Genomic DNA, 23,938 nt, shown 5'->3' on the forward strand with positions numbered 1-23,938 from the left:
AGTGCTTGGCTACATTGCATCTGGATATATGCCCAGATATAACGCTCTTCATTTGATGTAGAACTTCTGCCATGACTAATGAAATACATAAATAAACATTTATCTTAAAAATAAATGGAGTTTACTGCCTGACAGCAACAGTTAACATTAATTGCTGCAGGTAAACAATGCTTTTTTTTGTGAATAAAAGAACAATCTGTGATGAGTCTATTTTGTGGTCGAGGTAATATTAAAAATAAAATAAGGTACATTATGCTACCAAAGAATTATATTTCAAATAAATGCTGTTCTTTTGAACTTTCTATACGAAGAACCCTGAAATAAAATCACGGTTTCCACAACAATATGAAGCAGGACAACTGTTTTCAACATTGATAATAACCAGAAATGTTTAACGAGCAAATCAGCATATTATCATTGAGTAATGATGCTGAAAATTCAGCTTTGATCACAGAGATAAATTACATTTTAAAATATACAGGTGAAACTCGAAAAATTTGAATATCGTGCAAAAGTTAGTGTATTTCAGTAATTCAAATTAAAAGGGGAAACTAATATATTTAGTATAACTATACATATGCATGATTATACTTTTCAGAGGGCCGACATTTCTGTATTTAAAATCCTTTTTTTCAAATTGATTTCAGGTAATATGCTAATTTTCTGAGATTTTGAATTTGGAGTTTTCATAAGCTGTAAGCCATAATCATCAAAATTATAACTTTTGCACAATATTCAAATTTTTCAAGTTTCACCTGTATTAATTATTTTAAATTGTAAAAATATTTGACAATTTTATTGTTTTTATTGTGTTTTTAATTAAATAAATACACCCTTGGTGAGCCTAAGAGGCTTTATTTATTTTTTTAAATCTTATCAACCCCAAACTTTTGAAGGGTAGAGTACAGTATACATAGTCCACAGATCTGACTTCATCTAAAGTGCTTTACAATAACCACAATTTAATTTTTGTTCACTTAAAACACTGAGAAATGAGTCGACATTATTCCACAAAAACTACCGGTGTATTTCAACTTGTACAAAAGCAGAAACAATAACTTTGCTGTACTTTTGACCCTCCTGTGGGGATCTGACCTCAACTGGGCACAGAGTGGACGTGCAGTGCTGTTTTTATCAGGCTTCTGGAGAGGTCCTGAACTCCCACTGGTTACCCATCAACACATTTCACTCTCACACTGACACAAAGCCACAGACAACAATGATGTCACTGTACTCGCACATGAGCAGAGGCATTCGGCCTCTTCACCTACAGTAACTCAAGGACATGCTTTCTGTCACCCGGGGAAGAAAAACTGCACAATGTTGCAACATTTTTGCCAATGATAAAGATGAAAAAGATGCATTGAGAATACACTGCTGCCTTGAAAACCCATTAAATATAGCATAATATCCAAAACAATAAAAAAGGGAATATTTAAAGGCATATATGGCCCCAAAATGAAAAATTCTGTCAACATTTACTCACCCTTAAGTTGTTGTAAACCTGCATCAAGTTCTTTCTTCTGTTGAACACAATATTTTTGCTGGTCCCCATTGACTTCCACAGTAGGGAAAGAAATACCATGAACGTCAAATTGTTTGGTCACCAACATTCTTCAAAATATCTTCTTTTGTGTTCAGCACAAGAAAGAAACTCATACAGCTTTGGAACAACTTAAGGGTGAGTATATGGTGACAGAATTTTCATTTTCGGTTCAACTATCCCTTTAATTCTTCTAAAATAATTCACACAGTAACATCTAAATATTAGCAATTACTTCACTATACTCATTAAACACTTTTATTTCAGAAGATCTGATTATTACAAGGATAGTTTCAAGTTAATTTCAGTAGAAATTAACCAAATGTTATTTTCAGCTTTTTAGAGCAAATTTGCCAAAAATGAAAGAATCAAATGTCAAAAACTAAACAGCTTGGCTAATATTATTTTTTTTAAAAAATTTTTTAAGCTTAAGCAAGAAAAAACTATTTGCCAACATATCAAGAAACATAATTCAGATAATATAAAAACTGTTCAAAAGTTTGGGGTCAGTACGATTTTTTTTAATGTTTTAGAAGGAAGTCTCATATGCTCACCAAGGCTGCATTTATTTGATTAAAGATACAGTAAAAACAGAAATATTATGAAATATTATTACAATTTAAACCAACTGTTTTCTGTTTGAATATGTTTAAATGTGATTCAGTCAGGACCACTATCGTCAAATACGATTGACAATTAGCAAACAGTTTGGATTGGCGGTATAGTTCTGTTCTGGGCGAGAACTCCCTGCAATAACCCCCCCTCAGGGTAAACAGAACATAACCAACATGAATGTACTGCAGATATCATTAATTCAAGATTTTAAAGTACAACATATTTCGAGAATTTATTCTGATTCAAGGGGAATCAGAATGCCAAATCCTGACTGGACGAGAGGAGCTGGGGATGGAGGAGGGTAATCGCTCCTAAGAAACGCGATAGCTGCCGATAATAGGCACACACAGGCAATGGTGACAAACAGATCACCTCTGATCATAAGCTCATTATTTATTCATGCAGCAATGCATGATGGGAGCCATGAATGAGTTTTGATTGGTGGCACCCAGAATGCACTGCAACATGCTTTATAATTGTCACCATTGTTGAGATTCACAGGGTGATTCTTGAAAAAATGTAGTAAATTCAACTCAAAATAGTTTAGCTAAAATTATGAATAATTAATCTGAAATTACTTATAAAATATAAGTACAACCAATTTACAAAATATAAGTACACTCAACTTAAAAAATATATCTGGATTTAGATACATTTATTGACATAATAAAATTAAGTAAAGTCAACATAAAAATTCAGTGTGAAGGAGCTTATACATGTATACAGTGATAGGCGTCATATTCCTATAGGTAGACGTGTCAGAGTCAGCTGATGCGAGCTTGACTAACATGACCTGCCAGAACTGACGCCATGCTTGATTTTATTCTTGATGGCAAAGCTGAATTTCAGCATCATTACCCCAGTCTTCAGTGTCACATGATCCCTCAGAATTTTACTGTAACTATTGAACAATTTAATATGTATTAATTTATATATCTCTCTCAAAAAAACAACAACAACAACTTTGAAACGGTAGTGTATATCAGTGAAAACATAGTCTTATACTGCATCCTTTTGCTTCTCAATTTGAATGTCATGTTTGATCTCAGCTACGGCATCTTGTGAGTCGAGGCCACTACTGACATCTCTAAATTCAGTTTCTAAGAAACCTTTTTTAGGAGATTTACCCAGAACTGTCAAATCCTTGGAGAGATGAGGTTTCTGCATAATGCACAGCCTACTGGAGTCTTCAAAAGTCCATTGCTTTTCCTAATTCGTTTGGTCGTGCTCGTGTCCTCATCACTGTGTTTGTCTGTCAATCCTTCTGTCTCTATTACTGCGACAAGCAGAGCAAATCAAACACACACTGCTTTCTATTGTGATTTGATGTACCACGCAGCAATTACTGCATAAATCAATGAGTTTGGAATTATACATGAATTTGACACCAAGTGCGTTCGGTCCTCACACAGTGTTTAAACGCAGAACAGCCAGAATTTATCAGCTTTGATCGTTTGCTCTAATGAGACGCTGACATAACAAGTTTGCGTGGCGCACAAGTGCCTCATTTGCGTCATTGAAATTATATTGGCTGATCAATCTGATGGCACTCAGACAGCTGGATGGGAATTGCTGAGTAAACAGCGTTAGTCTTTCCAACAGAAGCTCTTAAAGCTTGTCTAAATATGACTGATGGCTGAAAGTGATGGAGCTGGATCACTTAACCCCCGCTTACACCTGGTATTAGCATCCATCTTGAGCGATTCGCTCACAAGTGGTCACCTGACACCGATCGCTGTTTACTCCTGGTATTTACATCTTAAATGAGTCTCCTATGATCGTATCGGATTTCAACCGTGTGTGTGTGTGTGTGTGTGTGTGTGTGTGTGTGTGTGTGTGTGTGTGTGTGTGTGTGTGTGTGTGTGTGTGTGTGTGTGTGTGTGTGTGTGTGTGTGTGTGTGTGTGTGTGTGTGAAGCATACCGCGCTGGAGAAGCCTGTTTTGTCCTGTTTGGAAACAGCCACCTGGTAAACAGCCATGCGGTTCTTCAACGGGACGGGTTCGGGGTGAGCGCTCTCTTCAAGAGCACCTGTCCTGGATTCTGCAAAGCTGCCTACAGGTGTAAATACATCAACAGACAAAATAAACGAATTACATTTACATTTACATTTATTCATTTAGCTGACGCTTTTATACAAAGCGACTTACAATTGCTATATATGTCAGAGGTTGCACGCCTCTGGAGCAACTAGGGGTTAAGTGTCTTGCTCAGGGACACATTGGTGTCTCACAGTGGATTCGAACCCGGGTCTCTCACACCAAAGGCATGTGTCTTATCCATTGCGCTACCACCACCCCTGAATTAGCCTACATTTGTATATTGTCTTAAGAAAAAAAGAGTGCTTGCCTGTGCAGTATTTTTTTTTTTTTAAATCACCACCATAATGCTATAGGGTGTCCTGGGTGGTTACTAAGGCTGTGTTTACACTCGCACCAAAAATCAGATTTTTTACATCCGATCTGAGCCACTTCCAAATGTGATTTAAATCAGATAGGCTACATATGCGGTATCTGGACATCTGACCTACGTCTAAACACGCATATCCGATTCCCCTTTGAATCTACAAGTCGAGGGCGACATGTTCGCCCAAACATTCATATTATGAAGCAGACGTGCCTTTAAGCACTCACACTAAAACTCACAGCTTTTTTTTATACTGAGGTAATGAACTTTATAGGTAAGAAATTGTGCGCACATAGAAACATTCAAGAGCGTAGAAACAGGTTTTCAACCTTTGACCTGTGAATTTCATAAATAAAACAGCTTCGCTACTGAAAGCTGCATTATATTTCTCAGCAATGAGGTGATACATTTGCTGTTTTTGTAAATAAAATAACAAGCATAGTAACATACAGACGCACGCTGTAATCCACACTCACAATCTCCCTCACTCTCTCTCTCTCTCTCTCTCTCTCTCTCTCTCTCTCTCTCTCTCTCTCTCTCTCTCTCTCTCTCTCTCTCTCTCTCTCTCTCGCTCGCTCGCTCGCTATAACTGATTCAAATTCATTCAAATAAAAACTATTTTACAACGCTACTTTATTTCACTTCAGAATTCTAGATCTAATGAGCCGTAGATAAAACAACAAACGGAAATTACCTTTATTTTCTGGTCTATATCGGTTCAGTCACATTTTCAGACAGCTTTTACCTTATCCATGCTGGCAAATAGGGTACCATGAGGGAAGATGCCCCTCTTACGAAACAATGTGCATTTACTTTTTAAACTGTAACATATTTAGATAAGTTTAGCATTGGGAGGATGGTGATGCATCAGCCAATGTGTTTTTGTAGGAAAAAATATACATTTGCTAATTTAGTTGTTACAGTATAAAGTGTAAAATTATTCAAAGTGGCCATCTTACCCTACTACTGGGGTAATTTGCCCCGCTACCTGGGGTAAGGAGCCCCCCTTGGCATATAGTGCAGAATACAGAATATATAAATGACTTTTAATATAATTCTTATTAATATTTTTTTAAAGTGTCAATGTAAAATACTAAATCAACTATTCTTTTTAAAACTGATTTTAGACAAGTTAGTTGAATAATTGAATAACCGATGCCAGACAAAGCAGAATCCCAGTAAGAGAGATTCATCTGAAAGGTACAATTATTCTGTGACTTGTGTATGTAGGCATATGAATATTTACATATTTAATTGCCCATTTTTTTATTGAATATAAGTCATAATAGCAACACTGTGAATGCAAATTGAATAATTTCACTCAACTAACCTGTAGGTTTTAATGAAGGCAAAGATCTAATTCATGGAAATACTGAATAATAACACCATTAATTACAACAATTATTAAATGTAGAAATAACACTGTTTTCCAGAGACACAAAATTAGACCGATTAACCTCAAAATGGCTTCGGGTTGATTAAATCTCACAAAAGTTGATATTCAGATGAAATGACCAAATTAAAAATAGCGTAGCCATTCATCAAACCAAAAGTGCTGAGATGAGATTTTGTGCCACCAATGGTGAGAGAAAAATTAAGGTGATTCAGGATCATCTCACCCCAAATTACCCTAATAAAAGCCACCCGACGTGAATCATATTAAAAAAAAAAACAGTACGGCCATTCAAAACCCAAGGGTTAACCATGTCGCATAGTAATGCAATCGCCAAAAGGATCATTTTGGAAGGGGATTCATATAAACACAGATATCGGGTACCAGTCTAAAGTGAATGTAAACAGCCGGGGGGGAAACGAATATGGTCAAAAGATCCGATCTGTGCATTAAGACTTGCAGTGTAAACGCAGCCTTAGGGGTTGACTAGGATGATCTGGGTTCTCTTACGAGAGGTCTCTCGTACTGCGTAAGATATCTTACGCTAGGGGAAAATCCTTTTCCGCGAGATATTGAAGCCAAAAATTATCCTTAATTTTGTAATAATGCAAAACGCGTTGCAGCAGCAATGCAGACATAGGCGAGACAGCTCGCGCGCCTATTGGCTGCTCTGCGGCAACTGCAGCAGCCTATCGAGCGAGGCCTGGCGTGACGTCAGACCCAATCAGGGCACTTCGCGCCCGCTGCGTCACGTCCCGCCGAAATGGGCGTGGTCTAGGCCTATAAATATCGCTCGCAGGCAGCTATTATCTGATTTTTCATCCTTCAAGCGAAGCACACGCATCGCTGGAGCTGGATTAGAAGCCGCGCCGTCGAGAGAGAGCACCTTCAGCGGGACGAGTCACTGAAGTCGCTGGCCGCGCCGCCTTCCTTGCCTTCCTGCTGCGCTTTCCGGCATTATATCCTTTCTCTGCTACTGTGTTTATGTATGTGTGTGTGCTCGCCGCCGCGACACACACTCCCATTGCACTAAAAGAGCTGGGCGTCTTTTTCAAGACGCCCCTTTTCCTGATCACGCAGCTCTCGCACTCGCTGACGGCGACTGCCCTCACTGCGAGTTAGGTACTGCCTATGGTGACTCTGAGGACTCACCTGGCATCCTTCTCCGAGACTGCTCCTCCGCCCCCCCCCCCCCCAACCCGCAAAGCTTGCCGGTTCGCCCGCTTGCCTTGCCTGCTTGGGGGACGATACCTGTTCTCCCTCTGTTCGAGCCGCGCACACCGCGCCGCTCACAGAGGATGTCAGGAGCGGGCGGTCACGGGGCTAGCTTTCTCTCTCCCTCTGTTCAAGCCGCGCAAACTGCGCCGCTCACAAGGGAGGCTGGAAGCGGACGGTCGGGGTTAGTTTTTCTTTACGTTATAAGAAAGCTACCCTGCCTTCTGCGCCCCATTCATGCGTCACTCACCGGCGAAAGGAGAAAGATGTGTTTTTTAGTCCCTCCGAGGATGGACTGACCTTCAATTTCTCATACATATTCCCAGTTCCCTGATCATGCGACTGGAAATATCAATATTGCAGCAGGCGAGCCTGTTTTAATACAAGCGCGCCTGCAAGCATACGCCGAAGAAAGCATGTGACGCTCTTATATGCTCGTGCATCCGAAAACCTTTGCGTTCCCCCCCTGTGGCTCAGTGGCGGAATCATTGGTTTTTCCCACGAGAGACCGGAGTTCGAATCCCGGTCTAGCGGCAGTTAAAATTATGCCGCCAATGCTTCGCTCTGTCAGTTCCCTGAAAAGCGACTGCAGACGTGCATTTTGCAGCCAACGAGCGCGTTGCACAACCCGCTCGCCTGCACCCAAACACCGTTTCTATGGTTTCCGTGCGTCACTGGCGAAAGGAGAAAAGAGCGTTTTCTGGTCCCCCCGCGGATGGACCGACCTCCTCTTTCTCGTACATTTCTCATTCCCCTCTGAAGTTCGGGCGACTGGAGATGTCTGTATTGCAGTGAGCAAGCCTGTTGTAATACACGCATGCCTGCAAACAAACGCCAGCACGTTGACGCTCTCTTATAATACTCGCGCTAACTGAGTTACAATGTGTCTCCCCCTGTGGCCCAGTGGCAGACTCTCAGGTTTTTGCACGCGAGAGACCCGCGTTCGATCCCCGGGTCTACCGGCAGATAAAATTATGCCGTCAATGCTCGCTCTGTCAGTTCCCTGAAAAGGCGACTGCAGATGTGTATTTTGCAGCCAACGAGCGCGTTGTACAACCCGCTCGCCTGCACCCAAACACCGTTTCTATGGTGTTCCGTGCGTCACTGGCGTAGGGAAAAAAAGGGAGTTTTTCTGGTCCCGCTGCGGACGGACCAACCTCCTTTTTCCTATACATTTCCCATTCCCCTCTGGAATTCAGGCGACTGGAAATGTCAATATTGCAGTGAACAAGCCTGTTGTAATGCACGCAGGCCTGCAATAAACGCCAGCATGTTGACGCTCTCTGTTTCTATGGCAACTTCTCGCTCGTTCAGTTCCAGTAAATGTGACTGTTCCAGTGTATCCTGCAGTAAACAAGTCGGTTCTGTCACCCGCTTGCCTGCACACAAACGCCGTTTTTACGGCTACCCAGATAAATCCCATAAGTGTGAATTTTTTCTGGTGTCCCGGCCACGGCCGATGGTGCTTTATGTGTAAGAAGAATGCCCACTGCCCAGTGCCCATCTCTACACACAAGCACAGCCCGTCACACAGGGCTCGCGCACATGAATCGGCTCAGACCGATTGCGCTTCAAACATGGTGAATGTGCCCACTAACACCACGTTATGCATGTCTCACGGTTTCTGTAAAAACGAAACCAACGTGCACTCGCTTCACGCAAGCGAACGATGCTTTCGGTGTGATAAATGTGCCCGCTGTCCCGCGCCCACATCCACACATAGACATGACAGTTCCCACGGGAACCGCCCAGCCCTCCCCCTCGCGGTTAACCACCGCAGAGGAGTCGAGCGCGGGCAATCTGCCCGCTGTCATCAGCGCGCCCCATGCCTCAAATGTCACGAGCGACACGTTTGTGTTACAGCACACCGAAGCTTCTCCATCGCTGAGCGAGCGGAGCGCGCTTCGTATTCGACCCCTAGCTATCCATGCAGACGCATGGGCAAAGCTACCCGGGGTTTCGAAGTGGGTGCTGAACATTATAGAAAGAGGCTATTCGCTGCAGTTTCGCCGACGCCCTCGCCGCTATGTGGCGCGCATCGAGACCACGGTAAAAACAGAAGTAGCACATCTACTTCGAGCCGAAGTGACGAAACTATTGAGCAAAGGGGCCATAGAACCTCTCTCTCAAGATCGGAGCGAGGGAGGGCTATACAGCAGATACTTCCTGGTACCGAAAAAAGACGGGGGTCTCAGATCCATACTAGATCTAAGGCAACTGAACAAAGTGCTTGTGAAGCGACAGTTCAGGATGCTCACGACCAGGCAAATCCTTGTGCAGATTCGCCAAGGAGATTGGTTTGTGTCAATAGATCTGAAAGACGAGTATTTTCAAATACAGATAGCGTCACGTCACAGGCGATATTTGAGATTCGCCTTCGAGGGCCAGGCATATCAGTACACAGTCCTGCCGTTCGGTTTGTCCCTAGCACCCCGTACATTTACGAAGTGCATGGATGCGGCGCTCGCACCCCTCAGAATGAGAGGCATGCGAGTGCTGAACTATTTGGACGACTGGCTGATTCTAGCGCAATCTCGCGCAGTGCTCATAGAACACACGACCATTTTACTCGATCACCTCGAGGATTTGGGTCTGAGTGTCAATTGGGCGAAGAGCTCCCTGTCACCCAGTCAGAAAATATCTTTCCTGGGCACAGAACTGGACTCACTATCCATGATAGCGCGACTATCACAACAGCGCGCGGTAGACATTCGACGCACAGCGAACTCTTTTCGCTGCGGCGCGTCTGTCCCGCTCAAGAGATTTCAGAAGATGCTAGGTCTCATGGCCTCAGCATCATCAGTGCTCCAGCTGGGTCTGCTCCGCATGCGCCCGCTGCAGTTTTGGCTGAAAGCGCGAGTCCCACGCGAAGCGTGGGCACCCGGTTTGCTTCGCCTCAGGGTCAATCAGAAATGCGTTACAGCTCTGAAACCCTGGAAAGCGAACGACTGGTACCAATCAGGTGTAAGCCTGGGGACTTCCTCGAGGGTGAAGGTGGTGTCCACGGACGCGTCCACCTCGGGATGGGGAGCGCTGCTCGAGGGCAGACCGTTCTTCGGCCAGTGGTCAGAACGGGAGAAGCTCCTGCACATAAACTGCCTCGAAATGCTGGCAGTAGACAACGCGCTGACGCGTTTTTGTCCCCAAATAAAAGGTCACCACGTCTTGGTCCGTTCGGACAACATGTCTGTGGTGTCCTACATAAATCGCCAGGGCGGCATCAGATCCGAGAAACTGTACAGGCTGGCAGAACGCCTCCTGGTATGGGCTCAGTGCAACCTGCGCTCGCTCAGAGCAGCGCACGTGCCAGGGATCATGAATATAGGACCAGACAGACTGTCCAGGAACAATGTTCCGGCAGGCGAATGGTCTCTACACCCACAGACAGTCCATCTGCTGTGGAAGAAATTCGGCAGAGCGGAAGTGGACCTGTTTGCGTCTCAAGAAAACGCTCACTGTCAAGAATTTTTCTCCAAGAGCAGGAGCGCGCTGGCCCATGTGTGGCCCCGCCGCCCGCTCTATGCTTTTCCCCCCGTCTCTCTCCTGCCTCAGGTGATAGAACGGATCAGGGAAGAAGGATGCTCAGTACTGCTGGTAGCACCGTTCTGGAAAAACCAACCTTGGTTCCCAGCCGTGATGCAGTTAGCAAGTACTGCCCCGTGGCCAGTACCAGTGAGGAGAGATCTCCTCTCACAGGCCCGCGGCTCGATCTGGCATCCTCACCCGGAACTATGGTCCCTTCATGTCTGGGCCATCAACGGGTACATGTTGGACTCCCTAAAGGAGTATTAAACACGATCACGCAGGCTAGAGCTCCGTCTACAAGACGACTCTATTCTTCGAAATGGTCTGTGTTTTCGGGCTGGTGCACAGCCCGTGGTGTCACCCACAAACTGTGGTGTGACGGAGGTGTTTTCCTTCCTACAAGAGCTGTTGGATGGGGGCAGGGCCCCCTCCACGCTCAAAGTTTATGTGGCGGCTATAGCAGCGTTCTCAGAAACAACGCTTGGTCAGTCAATAGGAAGGAACGATTTAGTCATCCGCTTCCTTAGAGGAGCTAAGAGACTGAATCCTCCCAGACCTCCCTCAGTCCCCGTATGGGACCTTTCTACGGTTCTGGAAGCCATGAAAGGTGCGCCATTTGAGCCTTTACAGTCAATCGATTTGAAACACCTGTTTTTCAAAACGGTGTTTTTGCTGGCTCTCGCTTCAGTGAAGCGCATAGGGGATCTGCACGCGCTCTCTGTGAGCGCGGCGTGCATGGAGTTTGGGCCCAATGACTCAAAAGTTATACTCAAACCTAAGCACGGTTATGTTCCAAAATCCCTCAACACACCGTTTAGGGCGCAGATTATCTCTCTGTCAGCCCTACCGGTCCCTGATGAGGAAAGAGACGCGAGCCTCCTTTGCCCAGTCAGGGCATTACGAGCTTATGTGTCTCGCTCGTCTGTTTTCAGACAGACGGAACAGCTCTTTGTTTCGTTTAGCGGACGTTCTAAGGGACTAGCCGCGTCGAAACAGAGCCTATCCAGATGGATAGTTGATGCTATAGCGCTGGCATACGCCTCCAAGGGCATGCAGTGCCCTTTGGGTGTCAGAGCGCATTCCACGAGAGGCATGGCCTCTTCGTGGGCCTGGTCAAGTGGGATTGCCTTGCAAGATATTTGTATGGCGGCAGGCTGGGCCTCCCCGTCTACATTTATAAGGTTTTATAACCTAGAGGTTCCCGCCCTGCAGGCCAGGCTGCTGTCGGTCTAAACTACCAGTATTATCTGACCTGATGCGTTCAGCTCAGAATGCTGCGTTTGCTGAGCACAGCTCAATGTTCGACAGTTTAAAGCTGGGCAAACTGTGTAAGACCCACATTTTTCCCCATCAGTTCAGGCCGTACCCCGCCCTGTCTGTATGATGAAATTCGCGTCCCATCGACGCTACTTTACGTGGAAAAGTGAGGCTGCACCCCTCCTTCTTCCCGGACTCTCTGTGAGTTCACTGAGTGATTGTGCACTATATGTACCCCGGGCTTTCGCCCTTGGGTCTTTGGTGTCAGATCTCAGCATGCACGGCGTTTTACATTGGGTCCCCTAGCGTAAGATATCTTACGCAGTACGAGAGACCTCTCGTAAGAGAACGTACTCGGTTACTAACGTAACCTCGGTTCTCTCTAGAAGAGGGAACGAGTACTGCGTATCTTGCCGTGCATGCACACGCTCTGGTTGCTTCGATGATGAAAAACCAGATAATAGCTGCCTGCGAGCGATATTTATAGGCCTAGACCACGCCCATTTCGGCGGGACGTGACGCAGCGGGCGCGAAGTGCCCTGATTGGGTCTGACGTCACGCCAGGCCTCGCTCGATAGGCTGCTGCAGTTGCCGCAGAGCAGCCAATAGGCGCGCGAGCTGTCTCGCCTATGTCTGCATTGCTGCTGCAACGCGTTTTGCATTATTACAAAATTAAGGATAATTTTTGGCTTCAATATCTCGCGGAAAAGGATTTTCCCCTAGCGTAAGATATCTTACGCAGTACTCGTTCCCTCTTCTAGAGAGAACCGAGGTTACGTTAGTAACCGAGTACGTTTTACTTATTGGCCCAGGACAAAAGCTGATTAGAGAAATCATTCATGTCTGCAGCACAAAGTGTGAAGGATGAGTTACATGCAAAAGTTCAATACTTAGTGTTATGTGTTTGTTCAAACCTTCACATTTCAACAATACTAAAAGCGATCCTTGACTTGGCAAACACTATACCAGGTCATTAATTCATATTAACTGCAGGGCATATTGAAACAGAGTCAAAAGATTGTTCTACGATTTAATCCTTGATGAATATATAAATCTCCTGAGCTGTATTACTATTTGACATTTTAACCACAGATTTTTAGGTCCACACTTTGTAAAAAACAACACTTAGCCTAAATGAAGGCACCAGTTTTTTTTTTTTTTTTTGGTGGAATGTGATTCTAAAAACTTCAATAAAGACTGATTACAGCAATCTGGGAGTCATACAGTGGCTTCATTAAGACTTTAATTGTGTTGCTCATTAAAAAAAAGGAGATGAATTGCTTTATCCACAACAAATGACAGTTCACTAATGACTCGACAATAAAATGACAACATTCTGCACTCGGCAGCCGGGCTAAATTGAATAATCAGGAATCCTATTCAGTATTCAGCCGAGCGCCTTACAAGGACTTCATATTCTTGGATGCGGAGCAGATACGTGCCTAATATCACATGTGACCAGAGGTCATATTTGCAAAAGGTCAAATAGATGGTCCCACATTTAACTGCAAGAGTTTGCATATCTACACAGGACGCAATTCCAGCTAAGACAACAGACGATCCGTCATCGCTGTCTCAAAGACCAGACACCTCCGAGTCGTTCCAGGATGAAGTCACGCTGTATTTCTAACAAGCTTAAACATAGCCGGAGGTAAGACCTTAATGGGAGACGTTGCGAGGTGGTGGAGAAACTTTCATAACCTAAGGCTGTCTCGCTTCCATCCAGGAGCATCACAGAGATCAATTACACCGCCAGCACATCACTAACCCAACTAAACGTTGTCGAATATGAAAATGTGGCTGCTGTAAAATCTCATTAAGATAATGAGCTGTTGGCATCTCGAACAGTTTACGCATCAGAACCGAGCTTCTAATCCCACCCTCTGTGTTAGCACATTTATATTGATGTATAGGCAAAGCAACATGCGATAATGTGGGTGTACGACTACACAATTCCTCTGAAGGACTCAAATTTGAACTGACTAAGGGGTGTATAATAGCCTGTCACATGTGACTGAACTTGTTTTTGACATACAGCCCAGCTGATGCAATTCTGTATTAGCTCTATAAGCTCTGTACCAAAAAATAGTGAGCCATACCTAGACAGCATTTCTTTCTTTCTCATACAAATTCAGCCAGCATCAAGCATCCTTACAGAAGACTGTCATATAATGCACTGCAATGAGCTCAGAGAACAAAACACACACAAAAATCCACCAAAAATGTTGAGAGAACTGTCAATAATTAAATTAGTACACAATTAATTGACACATACAGTTCAAATTAATTATTTTATTATTTTACCAAATATTAGTATCTATTTGGTAAATTAAATTATTACTATACTTATACTAATATTTGTGTGTGCATTTGGAACAGAGCTTATATTAGTTTAAAGGGTAGCTTTGATATTTTTTTAATAGATCAGGCACACTCTCAAATAGAACACTTTAAAAAAAATAAAAAAAAGAAGAAGAAAGATCTTTTTCTGAGGATAGCAATTAAAATGAATGCGCTCTGGATGTGTTAGCAAATGCATGAATATAAGATGCGGTGTGGCTTTTATTTGTGTTTCGTTATTAGGAAAACCATTCACAGCACTGACAGCAGCATTGTGGGAAATGCTTTGGTGTCTTCATTAGAGTGACAGTCTAAGCTGGGAATCTGATGACATGCCAGTAAATGAAATATGTTCAGGATGAGGATGAGTGCAAGAATCTGTAGCTTGTTTATGCTGGTGAACTATTCATATCAAACACAACACACACAATATATATATATATGAAGACTTCAGATGCAAAAGCCTCTAAGTGCCATCTGAAATTTTCTTCTAGAATGATCATTTTTATCAAGCTTGTATGTTTATGTTCAGTTATTTCACTTTAGTGGCAATGAAAATTACCTATTAATTGTCATTAAAGTGAAATTACTGAACCTAAATATATGAGCTTGATAAAAATGCTCATTCTAGAAGAAAATTTCAGATGGCACTTAGAGGCTTTAGCATCTGAAGTCTTCATATATATATATATATATATATATATATATATATATATATATATATATATACACACACACTAAGTTTAGTCATGAAACACTAAATGGCGCAGGCTGATGGGTCCTTCACGCAACTGATATTATATACATTGTAAACTACATGGCACAAGCTCATTGGTTTATGTTCATTGGTAATTTTATATAGGCTATGCTGTTTGTGCTGAAGCAGTATGTCTTACATACTCACAGCAGTGTATCGGTGTATTCATTGACAGTAATTGGCAATTGGCAACAATCAACAGCAGATCTATTCCGCCAAGACCAAATACACTAACATGGTCGTATCCATTACCATGCAAAACTCTCCAAGAGTTGTCATGAAAGAAATATATATTACAACAGTCCTTTTGCATGACTGTTCAGAGAACTGGGGAGTAAAATATGCAACAACAAAAAAAAAATTATAAAATAAATTCCAAAAGGTCAATAAATCTCATTATCTCCTATTTAAAAAAATAAGCTTCAATTTCTTTCTGCGAAACATAATTTCTAATTTCATTTCTTTTGATTTTGGACTGAAAAATAACCAAGTAATTTTCCTGACAGGTTTTGTGAGATTCACCCAGTTATAATCTTACAACATCCATTATAGAGTGCACTAATGGTTGGCGACTGTCTGCAGTTGCAGTAAAAGCAGCGGGGCCGATCGTTCCATAAAATGTTGTACTCAGCAAAACAGACTCTTCATTAACTTTTAACGATTTCGTTCCATTTAAAGACTTATTTATGGCACTGAAGCATTTCTTAAATAGGTACATAAAGATGAATAAAACGCGTGTGTCATGTGGCGTGTTTTGGGTTCACTTCTGTATAAGCGTGCTGGCAGCCCAGGTTTTTTAATGGTCTAAAAATGAAATATATGCTTTAATGGGCTCGGAACACTGAGATACAGTGTTTGGTCAGGCATTACCACTGTATGTGTTCCTATAAGTTATTCCAGTGTCACATTTAGTAATTTCATTTACTTACTTAATTATTTGTCATGCTGCAGAAGCTTTTATCTAAAGCTTAAAGCACACTTATTATCCCCCAAGAGCAACCTGGGGTTAAGTCCTTTGCTCAAGGGCACTAGGGAGTTTCATGCATCATCTCTTGTGGGTTTTGAGTCTACAACCCAGCAGTTTACAGCCTTGATCATTTAGTATTATGCTATACACAACCTCTTTAACCTCAGTATTGTGGCATATTTCTATGAAACAGGATTTTCAACAAGTCAAAATGGAAGGTACTTGATCTTATTTTTTTCGGGAATGTATGGGATAATGAGAAGTGGGCATTACATACCAGAATGGAGTCACGTGGTTAGAGGAGAAGCTGTGTTCACACTGACAGTGTTTAAATCTCCAGAGAACTCCAATATCTGCACTCCTCCCACAGTCACTGCATCCCTTTGCTGCTTATTTGATTATTATGAAGATAATATGCAGGGCTCAACACTAAGAATTTTTTCTACTGGCCAGGTCGAGCCAGTGGTTCAAAATTGTACTTGCCCCACCCCAAAAAAGTAATAAATACATAAAATAAAAATAGACCTAGTTATTGTTTTAGTTGTTTTTGATCCATATAACCTTAAAAAACAAGGTTATGACACCTAAAACTACTAGCCAAATTTCAAATATTGTAAAAGACAGTCAGTAATAAAATAATAACCAATTACGAGCAATAGCACAAATAAATACAAAAGAACACACATATACAAATGAAATAAACAGTTATTTTCAGCTCTTTTATGTTTTATGTTTTATGTTATAAATTTAAACTAGATTTTCAGGTACAGCTGCAGGAATATTAGGCTGCTGTCACTTTAAGAGACGCACAGATCTAATATACTGTTACACATGCATTTTAACTCTCACATGTTTAAGTTTACTTAAGACACAACCAACTATGTTTACGATAATACTCGACAAAACGGGCATTTGACATAATTTTGTGTGAATATGTCCGTTCAAGCTCAGGAAGACGTGAAAGAGTATTCGCACGTTGTGAGACTTTGGATGTGTGTGTCTGCGCACACAAAACTTATCAGTCTAGTTTGGTTTCTGTTCTGTGTCGGGGTTCGGACGTTCATGTTCTGCGTGTTTGTCTTCTGTTGTGAGCAGGCGGTTTCGAGTATATAATAGTGTATATAATTTATACACTATATAATTTATTATATATTATATTCCATATATGTGACCGTGGTTAATGAGATTTACATATTATCTGAGAGCTGAATAAATAAGCTTCCCATTGATGTATGGTTTGTTAGGATAGGACAATATTTGGCCGAGATACAACTATTTGAAAATCTGGAATCTGAGGGTGCAAAATAATCGGAAAAAATTTAGAGAATCGCCTTTAAAGTTGTCCATTTCTTTTGGCGATTGTGCTGCATTCACTCACAAAAATGTATTTTTTATATATTTAAGGTAGGAAATTTACTAAATATCTTCATGGATCATGATTTTTTTAACTTAATATCCTAATGATTTTTGGCATAAAAGAAAAATCCATAATTTTGACCCATACAATGTATTGTTGGCTATATAAATATACCCGAGCGACTAATGACTGGTTTTGTGATCCAGGGTCACATATTTCAAAAGAAATGCCTAATTATTGAGATACTGATTCAAGAACTGACAATATAAATGAACAAAAATATGTTTGAGCTATATCACCCAGTCCTATATATAAAATATCACCAAAAAGGTATCAAAGTATCAAAATAGCAGTAATCGTCCAGCCCTGAAGCCAGAAGACATTTCTAAAAAGCACAGCAGTCACATGATGCACGATCATGGGTGGTGGTAACATCACTGGGTATAGAGTAGTCTATTTTAGCAGTGCTGGCGTCGGAGGTATGTTGGTGTAAACCCATCAACCTGTCAAGAAGGATGAGCAACCACAGACATCCACCACCCAAAATAAGCTTGGTAACAGCTACTTTTGCTCTTCAAAGCATTTAAAATGCGGCTCTGTGTTGGAGAAGATGATGGAACATCCTTGTTCTTCATATTTAGGACAGCGCTCTATATGGCATGCTTAGCTTACTATCAAGCTCTTGCTGGTTGAAATCTTTCACCCTGAGATCGCACGGATCCACACGCTTTAAAAGTGTCAACAATCCGGGGCTATCTTGTAATGAGTTATGAACAGTCCAGAGCTCACATGACAGGAAAGTGAAGTAATCTAGGCGCCAAGTAGCCGCAAAAATAAATCTAACTTATTTTAAACCAGGGTGACTGGTGGGGTCGGGTTTCTGAGGGAGGGCTGAAGAGAGTTAGAAGATCCATAATGTGATGTACTGAACGTTGATTTAACTCGAATGGAAAAGTTATGAAAGTGCAACAATACAGTGTTTATATACTAATGAACCATATATATCAGTGCTGAAGATTCTACCTTGCTTAAACTTTAAAGGTAAACTGCAATCAAGCTAAATGTTTGGAAAAAATGGTTCACTACACTACAAATGATCAGAGCATTTATCTGCCACAAAACCTACAAGGATCTCAGTTAAGGTGACAGCATTAAACATTATTTGAAGCACGTTTACACGACAACGATGTGCTAAAAACTAAATTTATTTTGTCAAAATGATCCCCATAAAATTTTTTATAAAAACAACGCTGTGTTATTCAGGCCAGGCCAGTAGTTGGCGATGTCACTTTGTAAAAGACAAACTGCAAGCCTATAGACTGAACACGTAATACGCATGACATCACTGTTTCCACAAATGTGCGTGTTTTTTTACACGAAGACAATAAAGGTGTCGGTTTCAAAAACTTGCAATTTGAAACCCGTTTTCAAAAGTTTGTGTTTTCAGGCCCACAAAAAACACTGCTGTCGTGTAAATGAACAGCCAAAGCACATAAAAAGTTTTCTGTTTTTATTTGTGTCATATAAACGGCCCCTTAAATTAAATACAACTAATAACAAAAAATGTAACCGAGGCAAAAACACAGATTTGTAAATGTTATGCTAAAAAGCTGTAAAATTCAGTTTCAACAAATAAATGAGTGAATCTTCTGTTGTTGTTGATTTCTTAAATGTTTAATTTATAGTAGATGAGCTCTCTAAATAAACCAGTTCACAAAAATGAATCATACATCTCAATGCATCTTATGAGAGAGAGGGATATTTTAAGAGAGCACATTTTATTATTATCTAAGCTTGCTCGGTTATAAAAATGCACATGCAATACAACATGCTGACAAATAACATGCTATTCTAGTAAAAAAAAAAAAAAAAAAAGGTACCCTGTTTGTTACTACAAAAGTCATTAAATCAAAATTAACCAAAGAAACTTATAACCACATATTTGTCTTATAGATTAATTGGTGCACCTTTTTATTTTATTTATTAAAATGCAATCCTCCTGCATTTCTGAAACAACTTTCCTTCATGGCTGATGTCACAAATCCCTCATGCTTTTTAAATCTGGCCCTTAATGTGTACAGTAACATCACAAAGTGTTACAGTGATATTGAATGCCTTTAAGTATAAAGAAAGAGCTTGTGGCGCCTCATTGAACACCTCAAAATGCCTTCTCATAAAAAGCAATCCCTATTTCAATGTTTGTCACGTTGAAAAAACTTTTTGAGAGCGAGTGAAATTAAATTTGTAAAGTCAATTTTGTTATTTGTTGCAGAAAGAGTGAGGTTAAAAGAGAGAGAGAGAGAAAACAAATTTACAGGCAATTTCAAGACAGTGACAGAATTGATCAGGTGAAAAAGAGACAAACAACTTCTTAATGAGAACCTTGTGTTTTCGGTCATTAAGACAGAGCCTAGAGTCTGACATCAGTCTGGGGGAAGATTGCTGGCGGTTCAAGCAAAGCAGGTTTATGACCAATTCAATAAACAGCTCAATATGGAATTTCACAGCAAAATGAAAAAGCTTTTATTCCCAAACACTGTAGAAACTACATCTGCCCGAGCAAAACTGACTGCCACGATGCTAGAGTGTAACTGCGTGGTTGTCAGGGTGTTGCTAAGGGGTGTTTACTCTCGAGGTTCTCTTATATTCTGGGGCCAGTGTCATAAACAAATAGCCTTTATGTTAATTTATTAAGACTGTGTCTTAAAGGGATAGTTCACCCAAAAATGGAAATTCTGTCATTATTTACTCTCCCTCAAGTTGTTCCAAACTTGTATGAAATGCTTTCTTGTGTTGAACACAAAAGAAGACATTTAGAAGAATATGGGTAACCAAACAGTTTATGGACCCCATTGACTTCCTCTATAATATTTAAGTCAGTGTGGTCCATCAACTGTTTGGTTACCCATATTCTTCAAAATATCTTCTTTTCTGTTCAGCAGAAGAAAGAAATTCATACAGCTTTGGAACAACTTGATGGTTGTTGTTGATTGTTCTTATTGGGTCAACTATCCCTTTAAGAACTAGTATGATCAACTACAGTAGCGGTTAGCCAAGGGGCGAACAATATTACTTTTCAGTATCAACTTAGACGCGTCTAAGTTTTTATGTAACTGGCTTAAAGGTATGAGCAGTCTTAAAGGAAAATTTATGACTAACTTGTAAGACTTGGCTAAGCAGTTTATGGCCGCTGCGGGTCAGTAGTTATGGCTCAATGCAAGTCTGTGGGGCTTTGTCATCTATTTTATCATCCACTAGGTGAAAATCAGATTATTGTAAAAGAAACAGCTCACCTCTCCTCAACAAACCGCACGATTACAATGCCCAGGACACACACAAGCTACAAGACAAATTCGTCTAAATTTTATATTTATGCTTCGGGGGTTAATTAGCAAATACCACTAATGACTTCAAACAAACTTATTTGAATATATGCAATAAAAAAAAAATATATAAAAAAAAATAATAACTGCTGTTTATTTACAGTATAGCAAAAAGCAACAACAACAACAAAATATTCCTATAATAGTTCATGAGTGTCTGACAACTGGTATTATAATACTAATAAGGCTAATATTAATCATAGAAAATTAAAATTCTATAAAAATATGCATTAACATATAATCATAATATATTACATATAAATTATTAAAAAAAAATTATTTAACCCTTATTTAACCAGGGAAATCCTTTGAGAACAAGTCTCTTTTGCGAAGGAGCCCTGGCCAAGAAAGCCGCAATAAAAGTTCCACATAGAATACAAAATACAATAAACATACAAGACATAATACATTAACAATACAATGAATCGACCAAAAAAAAAAAATCAAAAAAAAAAAAAAAAAAAATCATCATGACATCCATAATATATAAGTAGATATGAATACAATAATGATAACACTAATAATCATGATGACAATGAATAATATATATAAAAATGAATAAGAATAGTAATAATAACAATAATAGCAATAATGATAACAATAATAATCATGATGATAATGAATAATATATAAAAATGAATAAGAATAGTAATAATAACAATAATAGCAATAATGATGATAATATTAATTATTATTATTATTATTATTATTATTAAATTACATACAGTATAAATTAATAACAACATATAAAAAACACAACCAAAAATTATATAATTAGGACCAATTACTCAGAGGAGGCCCTTCTTCAAGTTCTTAAACAATCATTAACAGAATCGCTCTACTCTCATCTCTGTACAGCAAACACCTGCACATCTTCTACTTCTAATCACAAACCAAGCACTATTTACCAGAGTAATGTCTCTTCCAATCACTAACAATGACTACAAAACTCATTGTAAAGTCATTCTTTCCACCACATTTCCTTTAAAATGCCATTAGAAGTCAAGTCACCTTTATTTAAATAGCACTTTATACAATACAGATGGTTTCAAAGCAGCTTTACAGTGATAACAGGAAAATGATTCAATGATGCAAACAGCTGAACGTTTCCTTATTATCCATTTCACACAAACCAAGCAGATCAATCGGTCCAAGCAGCGTCACACTCACCAACTGTGTGTGGGTCTGGAGGAAGAGGAGGGTTAGAGATCCACAGATTGGGTCTGTAGTTTCTTGCCTGTCCTGCAGGTCGTCAGACTCGCCTGCAGTCTGGCTTTGCTTAGTTCTCCTGAGGCTGGTGGAGACCAGCTCCAGCGGCACCCATAAATGTAACGTGTATCCAGTGAGCCTTCAGGAACAGCTGCTTTTATTTCAGACCATCTTCTTCTCTCCCCTCCCCTCGGTTCAATCCTGCGCACTCCCAGCAGGGCTTTTTTTGGAGGCCTTCATGCCTTTCGTGTCATGCTGGGAAGCAACAGTCTGTTTCTTTCTCAACCTATAGGTTAAATACTAATTTTTGTGTTCTGTCATTAAAATCAACAAGCTGCATTAAGAGATTATTACATCTGCATGTGATCTGATGCTGTTTTCCATTGGTTTCATTGGCTCACGTAAGGCTGGTGTCCACTGACTGTCCTCTGTCTGAAACACTCACCGATTAAATATGGAACAGAGACTAAACGACTGCCGTTGACACCGACACTCACAAAGACTAATACATTCTTCAGAACTGAGCAAACTCCCAAGATCAAGATTTCATAACCTTTTAAGGTTTTTAATCATTTCTATGACTTTTCCAGGCTTGAAAATAGTTTTGAAATCCCTGATATTTACAGGTTCTTGTTGTTTTTTTCTCCCCAGGATAATGGGAACCTATTTGGGCAGGACATCAATGGGAAGCTCATCTAAATCTCAGGAGTGCCACATAACCGTAAACATTTGCAATATAATGGATTCACTTCAATAATACCCTCAATAATTACAAACAGTTCTGCCTCCACTTTCTTGTTCCATTAGTCACTTAAGTGTAGGTGGGAAAATGCTTATGCATAACAATTAGTGTCTGTGATACGTGGCTTTGTGCTTGCTGAGGAAAATTGGTTTGGATCAGATTCGAGCAGGACAGCAGCTTGCCAGTTCTTCAGAGAAAAATCTCATTGGTCACTGCCAAAGCAAGGAGAATCCACTGCACCAATATCACTGAATACGCTTGATGTTGTTGAGATTTGGTAGGGCCAACATTTGCAAATTTGGCAGACTATTTTATCCTAAGCGACTGGAAATCAAACCCATGACCTTGGCGTTGTTAACGTCATGCTGTACCATCTGAGCTATAGGAACTCAATGAACTGCCAGGCTTTCATCTGAACCCTCAGATTAAAAGTATGATGCTCTAGTCTAGTACAAAAATGGGAAAAAGCATTTTTTTGTGTTCTTTCCAGTTCCCATGACTGTGACCCAAGTATTAAAGATATCTTAATACCCTTTTAAAATCTGGTCCTTAAACTTTCCTTTTGGTGTCTTTATTTCTAAAGCCCTATATTTCAATCCCAGAAAATTGGGGACCTTAAAGTCTATGATATCAAAATTGAATTTTATTGCCTGTTCACACATTTACTATTTTCTACATGGTGAATGGCACATAGTGCACTATATAGGGGATAGGGAACAATTCATACGAATGAAGTTTGGTTTCACGTAAGTTTCACGCAAACCTCCACAGAGCGCACACAGTCTGCTCCAGTCCAGAGACACGCTAGCACAGAGCGGATCATATGCGTGAGTCAATACATGCCAGAAAACTTATCGAACCCTTTTGAATTCTGCACAGAATGTTATATTTTAAAGTGATATGGAGAAGATTAGGAGGAGAAACGGTTAGAGATTAGGAGGAAACTTTGGTGGCTTTACCGAGCTCAACGGCTCTGGCAGAGCTGTGATATAAACGAAATGCTATTGGCTATTTAAAAAAATAGGGAGGGGCTGATCGATATGCCCCACCCCATTTTCCTGTTTCAGTGGAAATTACGTCAACACACTGAATAATGCTGCACGTTTCACAGCACTTCAGTGGGCCTTTGATTGACATGAATTTGACATGGAATGACATGCTTGATGTTGTTGAGATTTGGTGGAGCCAAAGTTATCGAATTCGGCAGACAAATTTATCCCAAGTGACTGGAA

The 23,938-nt window shown here is 40.6% G+C and overlaps 1 protein-coding gene across 1 annotated transcript in view; it reads right to left on the reverse strand.

Moving 5' to 3' along the window:
- Window positions 1-22,091, reverse strand: part of xirp2b (xin actin binding repeat containing 2b) — a 43,072-nt gene extending 20,981 nt beyond the window's left edge. The window contains exons 1-2 of the mRNA XM_082174587.1: window positions 21,926-22,091; window positions 4,080-4,210 (exon numbers count right to left, since the gene is read on the reverse strand). Coding sequence (XP_082030713.1) covers window positions 4,080-4,136 — 57 coding nt within the window. The 5' untranslated portion in view covers window positions 4,137-4,210; window positions 21,926-22,091. The remainder of the gene's footprint in view (window positions 1-4,079; window positions 4,211-21,925) is intronic.
- Window positions 22,092-23,938: the final 1,847 nt, after the last annotated feature.

The sequence above is a fragment of the Leuciscus leuciscus genome (assembly GCF_965113295.1).
Source record: "Leuciscus leuciscus genome assembly, chromosome: 7".
NCBI classification, from domain to species: domain Eukaryota; kingdom Metazoa; phylum Chordata; class Actinopteri; order Cypriniformes; family Leuciscidae; genus Leuciscus; species Leuciscus leuciscus.